Here is a 12109-nt window from a genome sequence, read left to right as displayed (position 1 = left end):
TCCCTAGACTCAGACTCACCTATCCTGGCCTCGGCATCAAATGATGCACTTCTGGGTAACCTTCAACTTTTCTCTTTTGAAAAAGTTATCTGAATGCAAGATGTTAACAGGAGAAACAATGTGTAGGTGGAAGCGGCATACGGAAACTCTACTTTCTGTACAATTTTTCTGTAAACCTGCAACTGCTCTAAAAAATAAAATTTGTTAAAAATTATCTGGAGTTGACAGAACAAAATCTCAAAGTATCTAAGATTCCTTTTAATCATTTACCATTTGTTAAATAAACAACCACCTTTAAAGAAAAAAGCTTATGATGACACTTTGTAAGTACAAATAATGTTTTATTTTATCCCTGAAAACAAAAAACAAAGATGTCCACAACTAATAACAGAGACTGAACAATTATTCCAAATTTCACTTGGCAAGAGTATATACTTAATTTCTTCACATAACGGTAGAATGTAGAGGAAAGAATCTGGAAAACTACCTTTTAATAAAACAGTATTTTCTCATATTTATTTTAATAAAATATTATAATTATTGCTACTACATGTAGTAGTATATTTTAATAATGAACAATACATATCTAAAACTAAATTCAATATAGTCTAAATCTAAAAGCTAGCTGCACATAAGCAGTTATTATAGAGAATAAATACCATGAAATATAGGGCACCATTATGGTAATTATATTTGCTACAAGAGAAATTTAAATAAAAGTATACTTTGCTTTATATTAGAATTACTCAAGATTAGGATTCTCTTGTGCTATATACAATAGCTGTTTTCCTGAAAACATAGTCTATCTTCATAATTTAAATTATATTTCAAATGTTTTTAATTATTCTTAAGTGGTCATTATATAAAATGAATATCTAAGGTATCTGCTATATAAATACAAAATTTCATAAAATGGGATATTATATAATGTTAACATTTTCCAAGCGATTTAATGCAGCACAAATACCTTTATTATATACAACTAGCTAAAGTTCTCACGTTCCAGTCTCTCAAATATCTCAGTTTACCTCCCTCCAACATAATAAAAGCAAAAATAATGCAAATATGAAGATAATGTGCTTCCCTGATAGCACAGACACTCAAAGAGTTAAACTTTTAAATTAAAATTCATGTATGTGAAAAATCAGGACTTAATACTTATTTTTAATCTCATCATAAAAATCTTTTATTCCTTAGGGTATATGTAAGAATATATTAACTATGAGATTAGAGATTATTATTTTAATGTTATTTAATTGCCCTGGTTTTAGAATAGGTTATGGACAGTGGTAGCTACCCATTTCAAGATTATACTCCTACAAATGTAATTTTTAAAAATATACAATAATTAACCTTGTTATTCTGAAAAGATAGTGCAAATGAAGACACTCTTTGGGTCGCGATTTCAAAACGTTATTTTCAACATTATACTTCTTTGCTCATAATCTGAGTAACAAAATATAGTAGTGGAAGTAAGCACATTTTTCTGATAGCATTAGTCTACATTAGTTGCATCTATCGAGAACAAACGACAGAATGATTCAATGACAGTATTCCCCACTTGTCTGAAAAACAAGTTTTATTTTAAATAAATATAGAAATGAATCCATGTCTTTCAGTGTTTTTTGTTTCAGTTTGATCTGAAACACAAAAGATTTATACAAAGACAACCTACCTGCTTACTACATCAACCATGTTACCAAATTCCCTTTAAAGATATAATACAGCATTGAACAGGCTTGCCTGAAAGCAAACTAATAACTTTTAAAATTTTATATACAGAATTAGAGTTCCATGAATCCAGCATACTCCTTGAAAATGCATAGAGCTTTTATTGTAAATTATTACTCTGTCTTCTAACCAGCAATTAAAAAGCTTTTCTGCCATCGGATATAATCCATGGTGGATGTACCAGCACAAGGTGATCTTCAACTGCTATCTAATGGTCCCTGATGCATTTATCCTTTTATTTGTGGTTACTGGCACCAAATTCCCACTAGTACCATTGGTAGTGTTGGCTGCTGAGCCATTCACAACAATGTAGTTGACTTTGTTCTCCAGCTTCACCAAGCGTTGTAAAATGTCATCCAAAAGGACAGCAATTGTTCTTTTCAGATCCGCTAAGGGAAAAAAACAGAGTAAACCATATTAGACACTGACAGAGCAGTTTGTTGTTTTTTTTAATAGTTTAAGGAAAAATAATTAGTATTATTTTTCTAAGTAATTTTGGCGGGCAATTATTGGATCATTTGAGAGAAAATATACTAGAAAGAATGCACTCACATCACAAATAGGTAAAGCTTAATTATTTTAATCAATTGCATCACATTGAGAGCTTCCTAAAAGAATTTTAGAGTTGTAAATATTGGGAAAATCTCATTTTTCTAGCACAAAATAAAAGATTTCAAGTTTGGTTCAAAATGTTAGTCCCTCTGTAAGGAATCCATTTACCTTGAGTTTCTTAAGCAAAAGAAAACTATGGACTAAGCAGGTAAGATGTGAGCCAGGCTAAGAAAGAAATTCAATGAAACGCAGAAACAAGAAAACTGGGACCTCCACAGATGAAGTGTGGGAGGAACCTCAGGTCCAGGGCAAGTGCCAGGAAATTGGTTAGTGCAGGACGCGCCCTAGTAGTACTTCTGACACAGATTTCTTCCAGAGAAAGATGCGGGAAAATCATATCTTCTAGCATCTTTGGAAGGAGCCCCGGTGGTACAGTGGTTATATGCTCGGCTGCCAACCGAAAGGTCGGTTTGAACTCACCAGCCGCTCTGGGGGAAAAAGATGTGGCAGTCTGCTTCCGTAAAGGTTACGGCCTTGGAAACCCTATGGGGTAGTTCTACTCTGTCCTGTAGGGTCGCTATGAGTCTGAATCAACTCGAAGTTAACAGGTTTAGTTTTTGGTTTTTAGTATGTTTGGGAGGTTAAGGGGTTTCCAGTGAACTTACCTGTCAAGAATGAAATTATGAATCTCTTCCTCCTTTGAATCTTCTTTTTTCAGGTTTCCCAAAGGCACCTAGCACCTACTAGGTATTCAGTAAGTGGTAGCTAGTAGTATTTTTTGTTGATCTTGGAACAAAATGCAGCCTAAGCCCTAATCTGGGATCTCCAGGGGAAAATTCATCTAAACACCAACTCAAAAAAATTTACTGATGATTCTGGTTTTTTCTGTTACTTAACATCAGAAAGGAGTAGGGGTGAGGGTAGTTGTGGTGGTAGAGGGTGATCAGAAAGGGCTTATCAAAACATAGAACAAAAAATATGAGTGTAATATAAAGTGAGGGAAAAACTGTGTTTGGAGAAGTCTAGTCATGAAAAAATTAGACTTTCCAGGCAGTGTAACTTTTGGCATCTGGATATATGATGTTTACCATATACTTTTGTTTTCCTATAGAGTTGATAATTTTCAAAATAAATGACTGGAGAGGAGAGACTTTTTTTAATTAAGATCTTTCAATCCAGAGTTGTAATAGTACTACTTGGTAAATAGGAGAAAGTTATATGTATTTTAAAATCCTTCAGCAAGCCTAAAAGACAAATACTAGATCTCTGTTTTTGCCTTGACAATCATCTCCTTCACAATATTTGAAGCAGAAGCAACCTAGGCCAGAGAGGGCTGGAGAAAATTGACAAAGGGGCTTGCTAGCATGTTAACCTGAAATACAGCTATCCCCTCAGATGTGACACCAAGCTTTTGTGTGAAATGAATTATAAAGGTACAGTCTAATCACTGATTAGAGTTGGCTATTAAAGTTGGGTTTAATGAAAATCAACTGTATGATAATTTTACTTTAACAATGTTCTAGGTCAACATTAAATACAGGGCTCCTTTCAAATTTCCTAAAATCTCTGGGGTTAATAAAGTATTACAAAAGAGATAACTACCTTGCTCTATGACACAAAACGGTTAGTGGAAAGACCAGAATAAGAACTCTGGTTTCCTGAACTTGAGGTCTCTCAAATACACCAAAATGCCCTCTTTCCCTAGATTCACAATTCTGTTTACATTTCATAGGACTATGTATTTATGGAAATTATATGTTTATATTATATGGGAGTCCATAATACTTCCCCATAAAGCCCTGTAACTGACCATGCCAGCAACAGGAACTCCTTCCCCACATGGGCCTCTCTTTAGAACTCCTAAAAGCAGTTTGGAAGTGGAGATGGTATCATATCCAACCTTTTAGCGTCCACTCACCTAGCTTAGTGCTATAGCACATACTAGACACTCTACAAACTTTTGATAAAAACATTTGCTGAATTTCTAATTCATGTGTTTGGTAAGGGGTATCATTGTTGAGACTGATGTGAAGCACCAGATTTAGGAAATAAAACCATTTAAAACTGCCCTATTTCTGCTTTAACTTTCTCTATTCTAGAAGAAATAAAATAGTTTAAAGAAGAAAAAGGGCAGGGGAGGTTATTACAAAGGCATGCAAGAACATAAATACTATCAAAACAAGACTTTTATCACCTAGCCAGATTAATTCACAGTACACAAAAATCAAAACGATATAATGCTAATAAGATACTAAAGATATTGTTACAAAAAGATTCTAACTATACTAAGTATAATCAGGGAACTGTGAGGCACCGCAGGAAGCCACTACCCTCTCTATGCCTATCAAACAGAGGGAGAAAGCAGTGATATTACCAGAACCCAAGTCTAGGGTCACCTGGCAGAAAAACAGAATCAGGACAGAAGCTGGTGCTACAAAAGCAACTAGGACACTGCCAAACACATCACCTTAAGCAGAGAAAGAAGGAGGAAATACCCTGGCATTTCCCTTCTTCCTTCATCCCAAACTCAGCCAGTGCCTCCCATTTGCTGGACCCAGGCAGAAGCCAGCTGATTTGGGAACTTGGGAAATGCAGCCTACTAGGATTACTTCCCTTAAGATGCAAAATAGAACAGGGAAAGGGTAAGTATTAAATCTGAGGGCAAACAGGTACAGGACTGGCACAAACAGCAGGTGTATTTGTCCTCGTGGACCCCATACTTATACTTCTCTGTCTTGATTTGTCTTTTATTTACATCTAAATATTATTTTATTATTTGTACTCTTAATGTGAGCTGCCTTAACTTCTTTGTGTAGAGAGGCAGATATAAACATGTATCTTAACAAAAAAGGGATAAAATAGTAAAACGGAAAATGACAAAAACACAGCAGTGTTTAATATACACTGTACAAGTCAAAAACTTTTCCTTATTAATATTTTTTCAAATTCAAATGGATATTTTATACCACTAAACACCATTTTAATGATACAAAGAAGAAAGCTTAGAAGTCATTTCTTGATTATCAAAGAGAATTACCCAGTGTAAAATTTTATTACCATGCTAGCAAAAAAACAAGAATGCTTCTTTAAAAAAAAAACACACTAATTTAAATATCATAGCAGAGAACATTGTTAGATAGATAAAACTGCTTTCAAAAACCTCAGTTCTATGACTAGTGTACATTGTTTAATTTTTTTACATTTTTAATACAGCTACCTTCTCCTGTTGAGTGCTGAATAAATTATGTCATTCAACAAATATTTTATCACTTCGCTACTTAAGACTACAAGGCACATTGTTTACACCTCATGAGTGAATCAAAGTATGTTCTCATCAAACTTTAAATACAAATTGAATGCCTAGAAACATAAACTTAAATTTTCTTAAGTGAAAGCAGAAATACTAGATAATGGATTTTATTAAATAATATTAATCATAATCAAGCTACTTTTTAAATAATCACATCAAAATCACTTCTAATTTGAATTCTGAGATCTGCTTCCCTTCAACACATCTAGAATACAAGAAAGGCTCATTTTACAAGTTTGGTTTAGAGTTGTGTGTCTTGTAAATAAACTTTTTCAGATACTTGTAGATTTACATGTAGCTGTAAGAAATCATACAGAAATGCCTGTACCCTTTATCCAGTTTCCCCAAATGGTAATCTTGCAAAACTATATACAATATTGCAACCAGAATACTGACATTGATACAGTCAAGATGCAGACTGTTTTCATCACAAGGATCCCTATGTTGCCCTTTTATATAAATACCCACTTCCCTCCCATTAGCCTGTTAATATGGTGGATTACACTGATTGATTTTCAAATACTGAATCAGCCTTCCATTGCTGGAATAAATGCACCTGATCTTGGTGAATGATTGTTTATGTTACTGAAATGTATTTGCTAATATTTTGTTAAGGATGTTTCAGCTATATTCATGAGGGATATGTCCTGTAGTGTTTTGTTTTTTTTTAATTGTGCTTTAAGTGAAAGTTTACAATTCAAGTTAGTTTCTCATACAAAAGTTTATACACACATTGTTATGTGACCCTAGCTGCTCTCCCTATACTGTGACAACACACTCCTCCTTTCCACCCCGGATTTCCTTGTCCATTCAACCAGCTCCTGACCCTCTCTGCCTTCTCATCTTGCCTCTGGACAGGAGCTGCCCATATAGTCTCATGTATTTACTTGAGCTAAGAAGCACTCTCTTCACGTGTATCATTTTATGCCCCACAGTCCAGTCTAATCTTTGTCTGAAGAGTTGGCCTTGGGAATGGTTTTAGTGTTGGACTAACAGAGGGTCCGGGGGCCATGTCTTCCGGGGTCCCTTCAGTCTCAGTCAAACCATTAAGTCTGATCTTTTTACTAGAATTTGAGTTCTCCACCCCACTTTTCACCTGCTCTGTCAGGGACTCTGTTGTGTTCCCTGTCAGGGCAGTCATTGGTGGTAGCCGGCCACCATCTAGTTCTTCTGGTCTCAGGCTGATGGAGTCTCTGGTTTATGTGGCCCTTTCTGTCTCTTGGGCTAATATTTTCCTTGTGTCTTTCGTGTCCTTCATTCTCCTTTGCTCCAGGTGGGTTGGGACCAATTGATGCATCTTAGATGGCTGCTCGCTTTTAAGACCCCAGACGCCACTCACGGAAGTAGGATGCAGAACATTTTCTTAATGAACTTTGTTATGCCAGTTGACCTAGATGTCCCCTGAAACCATGGTCCCCAGACTTCCGCCCCTGCTATTCTGTCCCTTGAAGGGTTAGGTTGTATTCAGGAAACTTCTTAGCTTTTCCTTTAGTCCACTTGTGCTGACTTCCCCTGTAGCGTGTGCTGCCCTTCCCTTCACCTAAGATAATTCTTGTCTACTATCTAGTTAGTGAATAACCCTCTCCCTCGCTTACCCACCCTCGTAACCATCAAAGAATGTTTTCTTCTGTGTTTAAACCTTTTCTTGAGTTTTTATAATAGTGGTCTTATACAATATTTGTCCTTTTGAAACTTACTAAATTCACTCAGCATAATGCATTCCAGATTCCTCCATATTATGTTTCCCAGATTCATCGTTGTTCTTTATCATTGCATAGTATTCCATTGTATGAATATATCATAATTTATTTATTCATTTGTCCATTGATGGGCACGTAGATTGTTTCCATCTTTTTGCTATTGTGAACAGTGCTGCAATGAACACGGGTGTGCCTACCTCTATTCATGTGATGGCTCTTATTTCTCTAGGATATATTCCAAGGAGTGGGATTGATGGATCATATGGTACTTCTATTTCTAGCTTTTTAAGGAAGCACCAAGTCGATTTCCAAAGTGGCTGTACCATTTTACATTCCCACCTACAGTGTATAAGTGTTCCAGTCACTCCGCAACCTCTCCAACATTTATTATTTTGTGTTTTTTGGATTAATGCTAGCCTTGTTGGGGTGAGATGGTATCTCATTAGAATTTTGATTTGCACTTCTCTAATGGCTAATGATCATGGGCATTTCCTCTTGTGTCGATTAGCCACCTGAATGTCTTCTTTGGTGAAGTGCCTGTTTATATCCTTTGCCCATTTTTAAATCAGGTTGTCTTTTGTTGTTGAAGTTTTGCAGTATCTTGTAGATTTTAGAGATTAGACCCTGATCGGATTTGTTGTGACCAAAAATTTCTTCCCAGTCTGTAGGTTATCTTTTTACTCTTTTGGTGAAGTCTTTTGACGAGCGTGTTTGATTTTTAGGAGCTCCCGGTTATCTAGTTTCTCTTCTGGTGTTTGTACATTGTTATTTATGGTTTGTATTCTGTTTATGCCATATATTAGGGCTGCTAGTGTTGTCCCTATTTCTTCTTCCATGATCTTTATCGTTTTCGGTTTTATATTTAGGTCTTTGATCCATTTTGAGTTAGTTTTTGTACATGGTGTGAGATATAGTTCTTGTTTCATTTTTTTGCAGATGGATATCCAGCTATGCCAGCACCATTTGTTAAAGAGACCGTCTTTTCCCCAATTAACAGACTCTGGGCCTTTGTCAAATATCAGCTGCTCATAGGTGGATGAATTTACATCTGGATTCTCAATTCTGTTCCATTGGTCTATGTATCTGTTGTTGTACCAGTACCAGGCTGTTTTGACTACCATGGTAGTATAATAGTTCTAAAATCAGGTGGTATGAGGCCTCCCACTCTGTTCTTCTTCAGTAATGCTTTACTTATCCGGGCCTCTTCTGTCCTGTAGTTTTTATTTCTTGTACTGTCTTTGTCTGGTTTTAGAATCAGGGTAATACTAACTTCATAAAATGAACTCAGAAGTGTTTTCTTCTCTTCTATTTTCTGGAAGAGACTGTGTGGAACTGATGTTAATTCTTCTTTAAAATTCTTACAGAATTCTCCAGCGAAACCATGGGGGCCTGGGGATTTTTGGCAGAGTTTTTAAATTATGAATTCAGTTTCCCTAATAAACATAGGGCTATTCAAATTATCTTTCATATTAGGTGAGTTGTGGTAGTTTGTGTTTTTTGAGGAAGTGGCCATTTCATCTAAGTTATTAAATTTATACATGTAGAAATGTTCATAGTATCTTTTACCTGTCTGCAGGGTCTGCAGTGATACCCACTTTTTTATTCCCGATATTGGTAATTTGTATTTTTTTTTTCATTGTCAGTATTGTTGAGGTTGGTCAATTGTTTTTGACCCTTTAAAGGACAAGCTCTATGCTTCATTGATTTTGTTTTCTGTTTCACTGACATCTCTTCATCATTTCCTTCCTTCTGCTTGCTTTGGATTTATTTTGATCTTCTTTTCCTAGGTTCTTGACAGGGAGCTTAGATTATGAGTTTGAGACTTTCCTCTTACTCTAACATATGATTTGGTGCTCTAGATTTCCCTCTCAGCACTCCTTTGGCTGTGTCCCACAATTTTTGATAGGTTGTTATTGTCAATTTCACTCAGTTGAATGTATTTTTTTATTTCCCTTGAGACTTCCTCTTTGACCCATAAATTATTTGGAAGTGTGCTGTTTAGTTTCATGTATTTGGAGATTTTTCTCTTATCTGTTATTGATTTCCCGTTTGATTCCTTTGTGGTTGAATAACACATTTTGTATTATGTTAATTCTTTTAAATTTGTTAAGGTTTTTTTTAATAGCCCAGGATGTATATATCTTGGTGACTGTTTCAGGACCTTGAAAAACATGTGTATTCTGTTGTTGTTAGGTGGAGAGCTCTCTATGTGTAAATTAGATCCTGTTGTTTGTGTTCTTCAGATCTTCTAAATCCTGCTGATTTCTGTCTAATAGTTCTATCCGTTGCTGAAAGGGAGGTGAAGTCCACAACCATAAATGTGAATTTGTCTATTTCTCCTTTCAGTTCTACCAGTTTTTGCTTCACATATTTTGTCAGCTCTGTTGTCTACATCTAGGACTGCTATTTCTTCTGGCTGGAAGGACCCTTTTATGATTATAGAATGCCCTTCTCTGACTCTGGTAGTTTTCTTTGCTCTGAAATCTACTTTATCTAATGTTAATGGAACCACTCCTGCTTTTCTTGGATTAATGTTTGCATGATATATCTTTTCCCATCCTTTAACTTTCAGCCAGCCTATATCTTTATTTGAAGTGAAGTTCCTGTAGACAGCACATAATTGGGTCATGTTTTTTTTAATCCAGTCCACGAATTTCTTTTAATTGGTATATTTATATCATCTATATTTAAAGTAATTCTTACATATTAGGACTTAAGTCTGCCCTTTTACTTTTTGTTTTCTATTTGTTCTGTTTTTTCACTTAATTTGTCACAGTCTACTGAGTTCATCATTTCATCAGTTTGAGTGAAGTACAGAAACCTTGCCTCCCTTGACCATGCTTTACCCCATGCCATTTATAACTGCCTTAAATATTTCCCCTACCAACATTCAGAACCACACTAGACAATGTTATAATTTTTGCTTCACTATAAAACAGTTTAGAAAACGCTACAGGAAAATAAAAACCTATTGAATTTACCCTTACTTTTGTTTACCATGTTTTCATTCCTTCCTGAGTTCCAATATTCTTTGTTTAGAGAATTTCCTTTAGCCATCTTTTAGAGCAGGTATGCTGGTGACAAATTCTTTTCGTTTTCCTTCATCTGAGAATGTCTTGATTTACCCTTATTCCTGAAGGATATTTTTCACTGGGTATAGAATTCTGGGTTGGCAGTTATTTTCTTTCAGCACTTCCGGTCTCCATGGTTTCTGATGAAAAATCTGCTGTTGCTTGAATTGTTCTTCCCCTATAAGTAAGGTGTCATTTTTCTCTGGCTGCTTTCAAGATTCTTTTATCTTTAGTTTTCAGAAGTTTTAATTATGATATATATTGGCATTAATTTCTTTGAGTTTATCCTGCTTAGGGTTCACTCAGCTGCTTGAATCAGAGGTCTATGTCTCTTGCCAAATTTGAGAAGTTTGCAGCCATTATTTCTGCAAGTACTTTTCCAGCTCTGCCATCATTCTCTTCTCCTTCCAAAACTGAAGGCACAAATGCAGAGCTTTTGTTACAGTCCCAGAGGTCCCTGAGGCTTTTTTTTTTTTTTTTTTTTTTTGTCTCTTTTCTCACAGTTGTCAAGATTGAGTAATTACATTGTTTTATCTTCCAGTTCATGATTCTTTCTTCCGTCTCCTGCATTCTCTTGTTGACCCAATTCACTGAGCTTTTAATTTCAATTATTGTATTTTTTCAGTTTAAACATTTCCGTTTAGTTCTTCTTTACGTATTCTATTGCTTCGATGAGACTTTGCATTTCTTTGCTGAAAATTTGTTTTTCATTTGCTTCAAGTAAGTTTGAAATTGTTCACTGACGCACTATTACTGTGGCTGCTTTAAAAACTTTGTCAGATAATTCTAACATCTGTCACTTTTTTTTTTTCATTCAGTTTGAGATCCTCCTGGTTCTTGCTATGACAGGTGATTTGTTTGAAAACTGGACTTTTTTATACAACTTTATCAGATTCTGGATCTTAAACCTCCTGTTTTGGGTGCTTTTCTCTGACATCACTCTGGCAGGGGAAGGGAGTTACTGTCGTGAAGATAAAAGTCCAAATTCCCCACTCAGCCTCCATGGACACCCAAAGGCGGGAATGGGCTCCTCATTACTGTTGGACAGAGGTAGGAGTTCCAGGTCCCCATGTGGTCTCCACTGACACCATGGAGTGGGTAACCTCTTAGCAGTGGTGAAAGTCCTTACTCTCCACAAGGCCTCTTCTAACATCACCTAAGAGGGGTGGGGCAGGAGTGCCTCATTACTACCATTTCAGTGTGTAAGTCCTGGTTTGCCAGATGGTCTTCACTGATACTGTGGGTAAGGGATTGTTCTCATTACTGGCTAGTAGGGATCAAAGTACAGGCTCCTACTTTCTCTATCACCACTCTGGCAGGAATGTTGGGTGCTCTTGGCCTCTGATTGTGTGGGTGGTGGTGTGGCCACAATTTTTTTCCATGCTGTTTGGCTGGAGTAGAGCAGTTACTGTTTAAAAGTTGTCTCTCTTATGAGGCTGTGCCTTCTTGGCTAGAGAAAGCAGACTTTTGCTGGAACTTTGTTCCCATTGACATTTCTGAGTTGCTGGCTTTTTCAGCTCCAAATCTGGGATATATGAGGCAAAAAGAAAACCCAGAAAATGTACCACTGTGCCATTCCTTGAGTCTCAAGGTCCCTAGCCAGTCTGCCTTCTTTTCTCCACCTTCCAGAGTCTTATTTTTGTTTTATATACAATGTCCAGGACTTTCAATTGCACTTAGACAGGAGGAATAGGGAAAAGACAGGAAGAAAAGGAATAGGGAAAAGATGGCTAGATGAATCTCCA

General features: G+C 36.1%; 1 protein-coding gene across 3 annotated transcripts in view; it reads right to left on the bottom strand.

Moving 5' to 3' along the window:
- Positions 1–324: 324 nt before the first annotated feature.
- The window catches only part of CCDC126 (coiled-coil domain containing 126), a 48570-nt gene continuing 36785 nt past the window's right edge, over positions 325–12109 (bottom strand). For all 3 annotated transcript variants that reach the window (XM_023732332.1, XM_023732334.1, XM_023732333.1), the window contains one exon: positions 325–2120. In XM_023732332.1, the coding sequence (XP_023588100.1) occupies positions 1936–2120 (185 nt within the window). In that variant the 3' untranslated portion in view covers positions 325–1935. The remainder of the gene's footprint in view (positions 2121–12109) is intronic.

This window comes from Trichechus manatus, unplaced genomic scaffold (assembly GCF_000243295.1).
Source record: "Trichechus manatus latirostris isolate Lorelei unplaced genomic scaffold, TriManLat1.0 scaffold00050, whole genome shotgun sequence".
Taxonomy (NCBI): domain Eukaryota; kingdom Metazoa; phylum Chordata; class Mammalia; order Sirenia; family Trichechidae; genus Trichechus; species Trichechus manatus.
This window is presented reverse-complemented; position numbering and strand designations above follow the sequence as displayed.